This window comes from Alosa sapidissima, chromosome 1 (genome assembly GCF_018492685.1).
Source record: "Alosa sapidissima isolate fAloSap1 chromosome 1, fAloSap1.pri, whole genome shotgun sequence".
NCBI lineage: Eukaryota > Metazoa > Chordata > Actinopteri > Clupeiformes > Clupeidae > Alosa > Alosa sapidissima.
The window spans coordinates 49,206,641-49,222,372 of NC_055957.1; the positions used below are offsets into that span (position 1 = coordinate 49,206,641).

General features: G+C 42.7%; 1 protein-coding gene across 4 annotated transcripts; it reads right to left on the reverse strand.

Moving 5' to 3' along the window:
• Nucleotides 1-4,607: 4,607 nt before the first annotated feature.
• On the reverse strand, nt 4,608-15,663 carry LOC121716207 (outer dense fiber protein 2-like). 4 transcript variants are annotated; one of them, XM_042102471.1, is made up of 18 exons: nt 15,469-15,663; nt 14,817-14,843; nt 14,479-14,663; nt 14,195-14,321; nt 13,806-13,931; nt 13,554-13,628; nt 13,336-13,407; nt 12,971-13,087; nt 12,615-12,800; nt 11,518-11,627; nt 11,260-11,395; nt 10,998-11,108; nt 7,815-7,919; nt 7,032-7,190; nt 6,473-6,573; nt 5,998-6,160; nt 5,276-5,401; nt 4,608-5,037 (listed from the first exon to the last, which is right to left on the reverse strand). In XM_042102471.1, exons 3-18 carry the CDS (start codon nt 14,649-14,651, stop codon nt 4,867-4,869), a joined length of 2,058 nt encoding a protein of 685 aa, XP_041958405.1. In that variant the 5' UTR covers nt 14,652-14,663; nt 14,817-14,843; nt 15,469-15,663; the 3' UTR covers nt 4,608-4,866. The 4 variants fall into 4 exon arrangements, with proteins under 4 accessions (XP_041958405.1, XP_041958404.1, XP_041958403.1 ...); XM_042102470.1 differs by having other exon boundaries at nt 14,817-14,894; XM_042102469.1 differs by having other exon boundaries at nt 14,817-14,933; nt 15,469-15,662.
• Between the last annotated feature and the right edge of the window lie 69 nt (nt 15,664-15,732).

Below are 15,732 nucleotides of genomic sequence, written 5' to 3' on the forward strand. Positions count from 1 at the left end.
TGGTTTGTTTTAATCAATCTTAGAATAACAGCAGAACAGCAATGCAGAATAACATCTGGGGGGTGATACGCAAGCTAACATTTTGGGTGGACACAATGAGAGTGAGGTGGGGCTGGGGTAAAAGCACTGACCAATATTCAAACCTACATAGGATGGTGAATATTGGTGACCTTAAGGTGAACATACTCTTATACTTATACTCTATACTTTCATAGCTGACATATCTTCCTTATCATGACCACTGTCACCAGAAGCTATAATTCTCTAAATGATGTAGGGGATGATTTGAGCATGAATCAGCAACGACGAGACCACATCTGAAAACATGTGAAACCTTGACTGTGCTGTCAAACCAGTTAAAGTTAACAGCTGCCAGTGTCACTATTATAATCTGTAAAAGATTATCCATGTATCCACATACATACATACACAGACCCTTAGACAGTCAATTACATTTGATAGTAGGCCCAGTTTATCCTGTTAGTGATGCTATTACGCAATATCCATTGCTTGCAGCAGAATGCTGTGTTTTTACTACTCTCTATGGATGTCACCTCATGCAAGATGCCTGAGAGCATTTAATGGCTGGGAAGTATGATGAGTCATCCCCATCAGAGTAAACCTGATCTCTGTCCACACAAACTCAAGTACCTTTTCTGGAATGAAGAAGGCAGGTTAGCTGTCACTGAGGGCAGAGTGCACGCTCCACACTACAATAGCCAGGCACGTGCAGAGAAGGGGGGCTACAGGGGCTCTAGCACCTGCCCTTTTGCCCCTTTGATGTCTAAGTGCCCTTTTGACAAGACCCGTTTTTTACTTTTTAAAATTTGTAATACTTCCGCTAGTTCCAACGTGAATATTCGCTAAAATGTCTCATTAATAGTTTGTGAAATTAGAAATGTACAAAAATAACAATTTTCTATGTTAATTGACATGCCTTGCGGCCACCAATCCGTGACGTCATACATTCAGTGTACTCTCAGAAGGTGCACGCAGGCACAGTGCTGCAGGAGACGTTTGGGAGCACGGTAAGGTCACTTGGCAGTTAGCCTATCTGAACATGCAATAGTATTCAGCTTAGAGATAGAGAATCAAATGTTTAAAGTTGTTTCATGTTTAATGAAGTAGGCTATCAAACCCGTTTTAACCATGTCATGGTCCATCCATTTCAATAACCTGGCAGCTTCGAAAATCTAAGGCTGAACGTTCATAACATATTCTGTTTAGGTTACTATGTTATAGTATCTTAGGTTAGTAGACCTAGTTCATAAAACAGAGTAGGCAAACCTTTTCTAAATCGTCATAAGCCGACGACATAGGCTACTGTAGTTGTTTAACTAACCCAACTCCACACGTCGTTCTACACACGTCATTTCACCCAGTGGCCACACGCACAGCACGTGAATCTGCAAGACACCAACTTGCTAATGGTCGTAGTTCACTGTGATAAACATTAAAATTATAGCCTGACAAGCCAGACTAGGCAATAACATATTTGCTGCCGCTAGGGTGCGTAGATTTCTAGGCTATTAAAATTAGCTTTGAATTTAATCAAAAAGATGTATAGCCTTATAGCTAGCCTATGATCTCTTGTAGACAAGAACAAATTTGTTCCATGTGCCCTTTTTTTAAAATTTGAGCCCCTGCCCCTTCAAAGGTATCTGCACGCCCCTGACAATAGCATCCACAATGTTATCCATCCAAGAAAATAAGACTCTCATGAACACAAATGTAGGGGTGGGGCTATCCCACAGAACAAGTGCAAATAGTGTAGTGCCAAAGAGTAAGCCCTGTTTAGAAGTGTTGTCATACTGAGATACAAACCTGTCGTGTTGTTATTTTTAGGCCTCTATTCACTGGCATTTAGGTCACCCAGCTGTTTACTGTGACAAGTGCAGATTCCAGAGTCCCTGTCCAGCATCTAATTATATTGGACTCCAATGAGGGGTACAATGATTTTATCCTGAGGATTACATTTGCCCATGAATTTGGAGTTTCTATGCAAACTAAAACAACGATTTGAAGGGTAAAAAACAATTGACTACACACTAAAGCAAACACAACCATTGGAAATTCATGAGACAATAACAAACAAAATGGATACGTCCATGAACTTCTCAGACGCTAAAACAAGTGTTTCACATAAATAAGTGCTTCACATCTCATGTTTAAAGTTCATTGTTAGATTACCACTTTATATATGTGAGTTGTCTGGGAAAGTGGAAGGTGGATAACAGATAAAACAGGTATAGGTTCAGTAGCACATCCTGTAGGCTACAGTGTGCTACAGTCTCCACTCCACTGGGAAGGCAAAGGAATCGAATGAGCTCTCTCATGACTCCCTGGATGATGTCATGGAGTAATTGGGTAAATCATTTCTCCCGTCTTTCACAGTCCAGCGCAAGGCACGAGCATAAACGACATAAATGGAAAGAATTCTCCCTCGGCACATGGGGGCACGTGTGCCAAACTGTCTATGAACGGAAACGGTTTACACAAGCAACAAGCGGCCGGCAGGGAAAACGGGGGTTTGACGTATGTAGCATCACAACGCGGCCATCTCGTCTGAACATGCACAAAGGCTCTTTGTTTCAGCAACGTCAGCCAGATGCAGCTTGCTGTCCAAGAGTGGTGGGAGGAGGCTGTCTTACTGGAACTCATTCTAAATTTATATAAAAAAATAAAAACTCAGCCTTTTACAGTCAATCTGATGGCATAGTCTGCAGCACAATGTCAGTGAGTGTTATGACTTAATACTAGTCCTATGGTTTATTTTGTGAACCTTTAACAGAATTAAAAAGTGACTTCATGGTTAAACAGATTGAGTTCAATCACTTTACAAATGCCCACATGTGGTCAGATACTTTGTGTGAAACTTTGGCAATTGATTGAAAACTGACACTATGTAATCATGTCACTAGTACAATATGTACAATAACATTCATAAATTACATACCCTCCAGAATTATTGGCACCTCTGCTTAAGTTGACTTAAAACCGGTATAAAAAATAATCTGTTGGTGATTTCTTGTAATCTCACAATGAAACAAATTAGAAAAAAATCCAACCTTGAAGGGATCAAGCAAATTTATTTTGAGAAAAAGGAAAAAGGAAGAAATAAACATTTTTAACAAAAACACGTCGCTCACAATTATTGGCACCCCTGCTTGTAATACCTTCTTAAACCCCCCTTTGCCAATAAAACAGGTTGTAATATTCTCCTATGACACCCCATTAAGTTGGAGAATACAAAGCAAGGGATTTAAGATGAATGATCCAATCATGACCAACTTTTAGTGTCTTGGCAGAGATTGACAGATATCCTTTGAAAATGTTCAGGTTTTTCTTGGTGTTCATGATACCATGCACCTTAATTAGGTTCCCAAGGCCTTTGGGAATAAAAACAGCCCCACAATAGCACAGCCCCTTCACCATAATTCTCATTAGGCATGGGGTTCTTTTCATTATAGCCATTCTTTTATGTACACCAAATACAAGTGTTTCTAGCCAAAGAGCGCAATTTTCATTTCATCTGACAATAGACCACACTTCCATACAAAGTCACTGTACCATTCAGTAACTCCTGCCATTTACATTGGTAATTAAATGACTGGACAGGCTTTTGCCTGGCATGCCCTCTAAATAATCTATTAGCAGTGAGGTCACTTTTGAAGATTTTTTTGGGGACTTGGTGACCCCAAGTAGCTAGACCCCAAGATACCTTTGTCTGTCACTCTCCAACAGTGGTTCTCATGGAATTGTTTGCCTCTCTTACCATCCTCCATACTGTACGTGGGGGCAAGATAACCATGGGTCCATGTCCAAGCATGTTTGTCACATTTCCAGTTGATTAGAACCTTTCAATAATGGTTTTAACTGTAAATATAGGCATTTTCAACAAAGTACATAGTTGTCATAGACATTCTCTGACTTACAAATGTCAACACACTTTCTTTTTATTTAAATTTAGTGTATTCTCTTGTCTTTCCGTGTGACTTTATTTTAATACCATAATGAAAATGAATCATGACCTACTTCTGAAAGTTCACAGACACTGATTAACTTAAATAAATTGAAATTAGATAGGAAAATGCTTCTGTGATTCTGAGGTGCCAATAATTGTAAGCAATGTGTTTTAGTTAAAAATATTTATTTCTTTATGAGATTTCCCTTTTTCTTAAAATAAATTTGCTTCCCTTCAAGGTTGGATTTTTCCAAATTGTTTTCATTGTGAGATTACAATAAATTACCAACAAATTGTTTTTTATACTGGTTTTTAGTCAACTTTAGCAGAGGTGCCAATAATTCTGGAGGGTACTGCAAGTACAATAAAAATAAAAAGCCCTATGGGGCTTAACTAGAAATCAATACCTTCTGTCAATTACAAAAAAGGCTACTGTCCAAAAAATCCATTTATCTTTGCCTTAAAAACGTCAGCAGTGGCGTTGGTGGCTAAACATGACGTGTGCTTTTCACAGAGCTGAGGTGTGGTATGGTTAGGTCAAAGATTAAACATGACACAGATTTTGTAAGTTGTGTAACAAAAAAGGATTAGGGAGACATACAAGTTGCTCACATGTAATAAATAACTGCCAGTTTCTACAAAATGTGACTTAGGACATATTTTAATAATTTAAACCATGAAATAATATAGATCTGTCTATACAAATAAATATATAAAATGTATAAATACAACCCATGGAACTGGTCACAGATTACATTTGGAGGGTGAATTCCACAGAATTTTCTCTTGTAATATAGCACAACAATGATTATCTCTGATATGCTTACACAGTGACAGGAACACAGACTCACAAACACACACACACAAACATGTAGAACAAACAGAAAGTAGACCTGCAAGCATTACTTTAAGAAATAAGATGATCCCAAGCTTGATGGGAGACCCTCGTCAAACATAGTGGAGTAGGAGTTTTTGAGGAAATCCACATAGTTTTGAATGCTTTGCTTGTGGCTTTCTGACTGATCCAGGCTCAGCTGCAGGTCTTTGAGGCGTACTTCATACTGCTTCTCACTCTGTGTATTAGGGGAGATACATAAAAGATGAACTGGGTGTTAAAAATCCATTCCTTTCCAAGGCTTCCATAAAAACATTAAAATAAGGAAAAAGAACAGTTCCATTAACTAAACATGGCGATAACACAGACAAACAAAGCCAAACAGATAAGGGCATAATGAAAACAAAAACAAACAAACAAACAAACAAACAAACAAACAACAGACTATGGAGGCTGCAAAAAAAAAAATCACATACCGATATCTTGCTCTGCCTGAGCTGCTTCAGCTCGTTCTCCTTCCTGTTTTTCTCGGCTTCCAGCTCCTGGATCCGGGCCTGCAGATTGACCTCTCGGGTCGATGTCTTTTCCTTCACCTTGGACACCTTCACACAAGGACCAGGGCTTAAAATGATTTTTTCAAAATGGGGGGGAATTCCTGACAGTTCCTGATTGCTACACTTTTGAGAGAGAGAGAGAGAGAGAGAGAGAGAAAGAGAGAGAGAGAGAGAGAGAGCACCTGCAAAGTGGTTCTGTGCGCGTGTGTGTCTCTTAATGGGGTTACGTTTAATTCAAGTCAGTAGTTGGTCTGTCCGGTCAATAGTCCCACATTCACGCCGTTTTATTATTAGATTAACGTTATCAGACAGTGCTGTAAGATGTGCGTGAGAATTTCTCGCATTATGATGGCTAGAGTTGTGGGACTTGAATAAATTATGCGCAATACCCACAATCCCGTGCTGAAACGTAGGCCCTGAAGAGGCACAGAGAGCGACTAAAACACACAACTTTCCTCATTCTTCACACAGGTGGCTTCAAATCTTTGCATGTCACCATGTCTTAACATTCATCCTATCAGAGATATGGCCCTTGCCATGTTATGAGACTATTTTATGAAACGTCCAGTCTTGGCCCTCTTGAGCTTTTAAAGGACCAGAGGGATAACCATCCCACATCTGCTTCCCAGGTCAGAGGTGCCTACCTGCAGACGGACGTCGGTGAGGGCGGTCTCCAGCTGGCGGCTGAGGGCCTGGCACTCTGCGGAGCGCTGCTCCAGCTGACGGCTGCTGTAGTGCAAGGCCTCCTCCTGGGCCCCAAGCCTGTGCACCAGCTCCCTGTTCTCAGCATGGGCCTCCTCCATGCGCCTGGACCACACAGCAACACACACATGCACACTCATGATGGTTGTAGTGTAATGGTAGCCCACTGCTCTGGTTACTGTGCCATTTGTGTGTGTGTGTGTGTGTGTGAGTGTGTGTGTGTGTGTGAACTGTATCAGTCAATATCAGGACAAAATGTTCTTAAGCTAGTGCTTAAAAGGCCTCACACCAGATCACGATTCCTGACCTGGCAATAACACAATAACACTATGCTCATGAGGGAACAAGAGGAACGGGTGATTCATTTCCAGTGATTAAAATGTGTTTAAAAATAGTAGTTCTTGATTGGAAACCCACTTCTGAAGGGATTCCACTTTCTCCTGCAGCTGACTGTTGGCTTCATTAATTGAATCCTTCATCTCGACAGAGGACCTCAGTTTCTCCAGCTGTCGCTCGGCCTACAAAACAAATATTTGAGAATGATCAGGCAGAAAATCATGAGGTCAGTGGATGAGCATGGGGATTCAGCACACACAAACACACACGCTCAACACAAAAAATAATGAAAAAGTGAGAAGTGAAAAGTGTGGACTCGGTTTCGCTAACAGGGGCATCTACCACAACACCGAACCTGAACTCTCAGATGGTGAGGAAGGAACAAGGACACCACAGCACAACACTGCCAAACACAGCGAGCCTACGCAGTGACGCCACAGCAAGCTGGCGCCTTGAAACAGCCTGCGAGGAACACAGTCAAACAGAGTTTGCAGGGCACGTCAAACAGAGTTTGCTGCCACCTTGTGGCTGAAGTTACGCAACAACAACAACACCAACACCAACGACCACCACAATGAAAAATGGCTACACACAGGATCACCGCTTGGTGGATTGGCGTCTACACAGACGCAGAGCACACCTTAGCCTGGTGCTGGCGGAGGGCCTCGGCCCGCTCCGCGTACTTCCTCTCGGAGCGCTGCAGGTTGTCCTGAGTGTCCAGCAGGTGCTGCTCAGTAGCACTCAGGAGCTCGGGGCAGGCCTCAAGCTCCAGCACTCGGCTCTCAAGCTGCTCCCGCGCCTGGGGCCAAACACACACACAGGGCATGGTGGTGTGTGTGTGTGTGTGTGTGCGTGTGTGCGTGTGTTTGTGTATGGGTGAAGGAGGGGAGTGGGTAATGATTGTGGTTTGTAAGGTCAGGTCAGACAAGAGTCAGATAAATGTGAGCTGACCGGATATGGTGCAGCAGCTCTGTGTGCGTCTACATTCTCTGCCCCTTTTTGTCCATATATACATAGCAAATAGGACTAAATCCAATCCAATACACAAAACTTCTTCAGAAAATATTTCAGCTAAATGTTCTTGAATGTTCTTGTTCTTCTGTTACTCCTTCCTTTTATCCTGACCTTAACAAGGAATGCCTATCAAATGATTAGACAGATTAAGGTACATGGGATTAAGAGCAACTATCTCCCTTGTGTCCAGTGTGACTGTGGGTGAGCCCACTATGTGAAAAGGACTGGGAGTAAAGCTTGAAGAAATTAAAATGTTAATAACATTTCCTCAGATCTCAATATAACACACAAAAAATAATGCTCTACATGAGAGGCCATTTGGGATGCATGGTTTTATGCATTTCAGTGACCATTACCATACTGATTAAGTTGATCTTCAAATGAACCAACAGTTCAAATGTACTGTTACCTTGGCAACCTCAGCATGTCTTCCGTCTATGATATTGTCTTTCTCCTTTAAGAAGCTTTCCAGCTTTATTCTCAAGTCTGTGACCTCTGTTTGTAACTCCGCTATCTGAAAGAGAACAGATCAAGACATTGTAATCACGATGACAATGAAATATCACAAATTATGTATTTTTCCTTAGTGAAGAGTAGGAATGCACCGAATCCAGGATTCGGTTTCGGATTTGGCCGAATATTGGATTTTTTGACGGGGTTCGGTTTCTGCCGAACCTTAGAATTTTTCCCCACCGAACCGAACCCTACGCTTACACTATGCGCGCTACGCTGGTCGACGTCATGACGCCGCCGTTGATTATAGGAAGGTGTTTACGTAGGTGGCCCGTTCGAATGCAGTAGCTCAGGCTGTGTGAGTGAGAAAGTGAAAATGGAACTCGTGAGCAGAAAAAGTGTTGTTTGGCAGTACTTTCAGTCCAAAGAAGGTGATTCTAGTCGAGCTACATGTTCAATTTGCAATGCCGATTTGTCTCGTGGTGGTAAGGACCCTAAACAGTACACAACATCGCCGCTGTTAAAACATTTGCGTATGAAACATTCGAAAGAATACGAGTTGTGCATGAAGGAATCTACAGACAGCAGCCAAAATGCAGCAACTTCAGGTACAGCAAAGGAAGGACAGTCACAGCCAAAAACTTGTGTTAACCAGACGACCATCACCAGCTTTGCCAGTCCTACACCGAACAAACAGTGGGCCTCAGATCACCCACGAGCCAAAGCCATTCATGCAGCAATTGGGAAAATGATAGCCATTGACTTGCAGCCCTATAGCATAAGACACTGCTTATGGGCGGTGGTAGTGTAGTGGTTAAGGAGCTGGGCTAGCGTGCAGTAGCCTGAAAGTTGTCGGTTCAATTCCCGGCTTCCACCGTTGTGCCCTTGAGCAAGGCACTTAACCCCAAGTTGCTCTGGGGACAATGTGATCCCTTGTAATATAGCTGACATATGTAAGTCACTTTGGTCAAAAAGTGTCTGCTAAATGTAATGTAATGTAAAGACACTGGATTCAATGAGCTACTCCATCTGCTAGAGCCACGTTACAAAATCCCCTCCAGACGCTTTTTTGCTGAGAGTCCATCACTTCCCGCATACAAGCACACGTTACCGAAGCACAGGCTTTTGCATTTACATGTGACATATGGACTTGTGAGTACACACAGTCCTACATCAGTGTGACCTCACATTGGATTAATGATGATTTTCAACACACACATGCTATTCTTCGATGTGAAGCATTCGATGGAAGGCACACCGCATTAAACATTGCTGATGCACTACAAGAAATTATCAGAGCGTGGGACATACCTGTTAACAAGTGTCACCTGGACAATGCTGCAAACATGCGGAAAGCCATGTCCGAGGCAGGGATTCCAAGTGCTGGCTGTTTTGCACACACGCTCCAATTGTGCATCCACGACAGTCTTTTGTCACAACAAAGTGTCTCTGACATGATCACACTGGCCAGGAAAACTGTTGGTCACTTTAGGCACTCCTCAAGTGCTAAATCAAGGCTTTCTGCTCTACAGCAGGAGTTGGGGCTGCCAAATCACCATTTAATTCAGGACGTGACAACTCGATGGAATTCGACATATCTTATGATATGATCGTTTAATAGAACAAAAACGTGCCATAAACATCTATGTGTCCGAGACAGATGGGATGCAACATATTCATGCACAGAGGTGGACTCTGATGGAGGATGTTCTCAAGGTGCTCAGACCATTCGAGGAGTTGACTCGAGAAATAAGCGCAGAAAATGCGTGTATATCCACTGTCCTGCCAGCTGTGATGATGTTGAAGCGCTATATCCACAACGAAACAGACGGTCATGGAATCAAGCAGATGAGAACCCGCTTACTGAAATCTCTGCAGGATAGGTTTGAGGGAAGCGAGCAGAATGGCCACTTAGTTGTGGCAACAAGTCTGGATCCCAGATACAAGGCGAAATTTTGGGTGAGTGACACAGAACAGTGCCATTCAAAGTTGCTTGTGCAGGAGGCTGTATCCCGTTTGCGTGAATCAGATCAAGACGCATCTGCTAGGCCTACGGCAACTGAACAGCCTGAGGAACAAGGCCCGACACCTCGCACTAAACGACACTGTTCAGGAATCTGGAGCGGCTGGGACGATCTCTACCGCAGCAATACCGAGCCAGTCACATCAGGTGCCGACGCGGAGATAAGTGCATTTTTCGGCGAACCCCTCATTGCCCTCAGAGAAGATCCTCTCCAGTGGTGGAAAACAAACCAGCAACGATTTCCGCTGCTGGCTCAAATGGCAAAGATCTATCTCTGTGCGCCACCAACCTCTGTGCCCAGACTTTTGCAGAAAGACTTTTCAGTACTGCTAGGGACATTCGTTCCCACACTCGCAACCGGCTGTCACCTCTTAATGCCAAGCGTCTTGTTTTCCTGAAAGGGAACGTTCATTTCATGTAAGAGGTTGAGGTTAGCCTACAGGTTAAGGTTATAGGTGTGTGATTAGGCCTACAATTTTGTGTTATATTTGGCTATTGTTAATCGCAGTTTAGCTGTTCCAACCAAAACAACAGCAGTTTTTTGAGTAATTGTTCAATAGCCAACCATTAGTCACTAAACATTTTGATTTAAAAAAACCTTTTATTTGCATTGTTGCACTTTGGTGAAAACTGAAAGATTTTGGTTTGTAGCCTACTTGGTTGCACTTTGGTTTGTACTTTATGGGATTAAGACTCATATTTTGTATAGGCTATTGGTTGGATCTTGAGATGACCTAATTGTCAAAATAGTCATCCTGGCCTAATGTTGCCTTTTTTACAGTTAAAATAAAATAAAATAAAATATACACTGCTGTGGATGTTATTTACTTCATAAATGTGTTTACTGTGTTAATGGACTGAGGATGGAGTAGGATTCGGTATTCGGTTTCGGATTCGGCAGAATCTTAACCAGTGGATTCGGTATTCGGCCGAACTCCAAAAATCTGATTCGGTGCATCCCTAGTGAAGAGTAAACCACACAGCAGGCGCTATGCTTGCATGCATGCGTCTGCTATCCTTTAAACGTTCACAACATCTAACAAGTGAACAACACACACAATGGAGGGCAACACACGCAGGCAGTAAAAGACCAGATGTCATGACCCAGATGTGCACCTGAATTTGGTACTGCTCCAGCTGGCTTTTCTTCTCTTCAGATCGTGTGCTGTGTTCCTGGTACACGGTTAAAGAGTGCTCCAACTTATACTCGTACTCCGAAATTGAGGCCTTCACATGAACGACAAAAAGCAGACAAACCATTGACTAACATAAAAAAAATCACCATAAAACACCTATAAAAACAAGCAATCCAAAAAAAGAAGTAGTAGTAGCGTACAACGAACAAGGTGATTCCACTACACTCCAACAAATATCTCACCTTGAGTGTTGCATTCTCCAGGCCAAGCTCGCCGTTCTCAGTGTTCAGGGTCTCCACTTTCTTGAGCAGAACGGCATTGGCAGCACTTGCTGCATCCTTCTCCTTCAGCAGCTCGTCAGTCAGGCTTGTGATTTGACTTCAAAAACAAGACAAAGAGACACATCTCCGTCACCTCAGTGCACCATCGCTGCGCTGGAGAAGCCCGCTTAAGTAGCACCCAATGAGCCCTGTTGAATAAAGTAGCGGATGGTCTCTCACTCGCGCAGAATGGTGATCTCTGTGTCCAGATGCACCTTCTCCTCAGCGATCTGCTCGTGCTGGGTCTTCCACATGTCTCTCTCAGCGCGCATCTCTGCCAGATTCACGTCCTTCCGAATGGACACACCACAGTTCAATACCACACCATTAGAATAGTCAGACATTAGGATACTCAGATTTTGACCATCATTGAAACCATGCTAGCACTCAGAGCCACACCACTAAATTGTCTTCCGTGTTCTAAATGGACTTTGCGGTTAGTTAAAGGTGCTCTTAGTGATGTTACAAGGTTTCTAAGCTAAAACATTTTTTGTCACATACAGCAAACATCTCCTCACAATCCACTAACTGCCTGTCCCCTGAATACATTGTAAAAACCATGAAACATAACTAATTGTTCCAGCCCATCACGAGATGCACGTTTGTCACTTTCAATTGCACGGGAGAAAGGGGCGAGCTAGCTCGCTATTTTGTTTGAATTGTTAACAGAAGTGAACCGTGCTTAGAGAACCTTTAAAGGTTCACTATGCAGGTTTAGGTATTTTTGCCAACTGCAGAGCTCCCTCTAGAGTTGCGATATATTTATATTTTACTCTGCTGTTGTAAATAGCAAACCTCTCATGACTTATCCCCTTGTACACAATGAAAATGCTTTGCCATGGAGGTGAAGGATTAAAAACAGGCAAAAACTCCAAAGAGCTTTATCAACTGACAAGGCAACATTTCATGATTCTCGTGAGATTTGCATATTGTAACCTTTAGCCAGTCATTCAGACTGTTTTGAGCATAAAAGTTGGTTCCACCCTGTGCTCTTACTTCAAGCAGTGAAGTGAGGAACAGATAGCTTCATTCACCAGATTCCTCAAATTCACTGGAAAACCATAATGTACACCTTCAGTATTAAGGGATGGGCCATCAGTCTTGTAACATCACTCTATACTTCAGTGATGAGTTGAATCAAATACAATGCAAGTCGATGGAAGGGTGCGGTTGGTGCGTTCAAGACAACTCAAATCTCACAGAATTCTGCACAAAGCCACTTTAGCGAGACAGACAGAGCCCAGGCACCCTTCCCTTGCCAAAGTCAAGTGTCAAACCTTGTCTCTCAGCTGGTCGTAGCCTTTCTCCATGGCCGCCTCAAACCTTTCGGCCCTCTGCTTCTGAGCTCGGGTGGCCCTCTTCAGGGCATCCTTCTCCTGTGCCGCCTTCTCCAAGACAGCATTGATCTGACCCTTCATGTCGTCAATTTCTAACTTCTGTTCGGTGACTGTCCTCTCCAAACCCTAGGAGGGTGCAGAGAGACACATTACATTTCACTGTATATTGTACTACATTTCACATTACACTGTATTGTATTACATTTCACTGTACATTTCACTGGGGTATAGCTTGAGCCTGGCATCACTGGTCACTGTGCGAAATGGGAAATAAAGTAATGCAGTTGGCAGCATACCCTGAGCTGGACAGTCAGGCGGTTGTTCTCAGCCTCTTTGCTGCGGAGCTGATTCTGGAGGTGCGCCCGAGTGGACTCCACTGATCTGGACTGCTGGACCACGGACTCTGCATTCTCCTGATGGGTTGCATCAAAAACAGGCACGTCATTTTTTGTTCTACTTTATGATGACCAACATGGCAATGAGCATGCAGGAATAGCAGGCATCACATTATGATGATTGGGGACCATTTTGAGAGGGTGGTAAGTGTGGTGTCTTATGTCTTGACCACAACTGTGGAGGTTACACCAAGCAAACAATGATGGGTAATATATCAAACTAACAAGCTATGCCTAATTAAGTGAAGAAGTATAAGTATGCTTACCATTTCTTTTTTCCGTAGAGACATCAGTTCCTCTACTCTTCTCTCTCGGTCACTCAGATTGGATTTCAAATGCTACAAAGTTATTTATTATTTATTATCCATCAAATCTCCAGTAGAAATGTAAATCTTACATACCGGTACACATCAGAAGTTATGAAGAGCAGCACATACTTCATAATGTGTGCAAAAACATGGATGCATGGAAATAAAAATCACACCTGATTTTCACTCTCTGTCTGTGTCAGCCTCTTCAGTAACACATCAATTTGTCTGTCTGTCTCCATGCGGCATGCCTAGGACAGAGCATTACAAATAATTACATCAGAGCTAACTGAAAGTCCTCCAAATGCCACCAGTCATTCTGCAAAACACTGTTTATATTGTCATTGTCACTGTTTATATTGTTTATCTTGTGTTGCAATTTGAGTCCACCAGCTCACACAAGCCCACACAACCATGGCAGCACCCACCTCTTGATCCTGTAGCTCTTTCAGCTGTTGGCGGACAGACTTGTTGATACGCTTGAAGACCTCCAACTTATCTAACAAAAGGCCTTTCTGCCTGGACAAGCGCAAATCACTGGAGCACCTCGAGTCCTTCAGAGCAAAAGAGGAACACTGAATCTTTGGCAGACATTTGGAACACTAAGCTGTGAGTCACCTCGAACTCACAGAGCGAGAGCGAGAGAGGGAGAGAAAGAGAGAGAGAATACATGTTTAGGATTGGCTATAATCAGATTTTAAACACACTTTTAGAGGAAACACATCTGAGCCAATTTTATAATTTCCACGTTCAAGACTAACTTGAGCTCTAAAAATCAAGACAAGCCAGTCTCTTATTTTCAAAGAATTTAACAAACCCCAAAGTCATCGTCCAAGATGTCCTTAAAAGACACCAGCTGAATGGCAGCCGAGTTGGCAGCAGATTCGGCATCAATGAGAGTTTTCAGCAGAAGTCCTTTGTCCGATGAAACAAACTCATCATAACTGTAGACAAAGAACAGGGGCCATATCACACAAGTACTTAATTGTAAATGCAGTTAACATATTACTTCAATATATTTTCAATTCAAAGTAAATATCATATACATTGAGGAGATATGCATTCTCTGTGTACAGTAGAGAGGGTATCCTCAAGTCTAACCTGCTCTTCTTGTCCTCTGAGAGTCTGCTGTGGTGGGCCCTGCGTCCTCTGCTCCCACTGTCAGTGTCCCAGGCCCCGTCCATGTCCCCAGTACTGAGTGGGAGCTCGTCCCTGGTGGCTCTGGAGTAGAGCGATGACTCACGAAAGACTTCATCTGTAGACAAAGGCCTCATCCCTCCAGGGACCTTAGAGAAGGCACAGTCAATTGAACCAGGTATTGAGCTTAAGGTACTAAATGTACAAATAAAATAATGTAAATGTATGTTGTATGTTCAGATGTTTATTAGTTTGGGAAAATGAAAAGAATGCTGGATTCATTTGGGAAAAATCTTTCTCACCTCATAACTGCTTTCATCACCATGGTCCTGCAAATCAGTCATCATCTCTTTGGTCGACACCTTTTCAAATGTACAGGGCTGGGGTGCAATGTTATCTTCTACTTCACTGAGATTTAGCTACAACATACATACAACGCATATAACAATGTGCTTCGTTGGGTGAAACAATTTCATGCATGGGAGATTCTTCTGCGCACGGATGTTGCCTTTACATATTTTTGCATGTTCAAAGAGGTTGTGTTAACAGTACCTAATAGTTACAGTTGGAATTTATGGGATGCAACCTCAACTGCAATCTGCAAACTCGCGTTTTTGACCTTGTAGGGATCACAACAGCTTAACAGCTACTTTGAAACTAATTAGGTTGCCCAGAGCACTACCTTTAGTGAAGTTATGCTAAATTAACCCTACATTTCGAACGTTTGCGTATTCCACTTGAAATAATCAGAGATCGCTTTGACAAAAATCATAAAGTAACTATTAAACTCATGCTTGTCCTGTCAGTCTTCCTTTGGTGTTTTAACAGTTAGAACCTAGCTGCACAGAGTTTATGTTAGCTTGACACCTAGCTTGCTCGCTGGAGCATTCAAAAGCTCCAGTGCACATGTGTTCGCTTGCTTGACAACACACACAGTTTGACTGAAAGACTTACATAACATTTGGAAATCAAGATCTGATGATAGGAACGATTTGATTCTTTTTTTGCAGAGCGCAAACTCTTGGCCGATTACTTCTTATGACGGAGACCAACACAAATATCCTTGATTCCTAGCCCACTCTGGATAAACCTACTCTGAGGCTGAGCCGGTATGTGACGTAGCTGGTTTTCACTGGTGTATTTCAAACTCTTCCTCTTCATCTCTCGGTGGTAATTGGTTGTAAAAAAACGTCACCGTGTGAATGTAAACAAAAGTGG

Coding starts and splice junctions, on each gene's coding strand:
- LOC121716207 (XM_042102470.1), bottom strand. CDS start 14,861: ATGATGACTGATTTGCAGGACCATGGTGATGAAAGCAGTTATGAG. Junction 13,088..13,335: donor CTCTACGGAAAAAAGAAATG/GTAAGCATACTT, acceptor GCAACCCATCAG/GAGAATGCAGAGTCCGTGGT. Junction 7,920..10,997: donor TGGAGCAGTACCAAATTCAG/GTGCACATCTGG, acceptor GTTCTCTTTCAG/ATAGCGGAGTTACAAACAGA.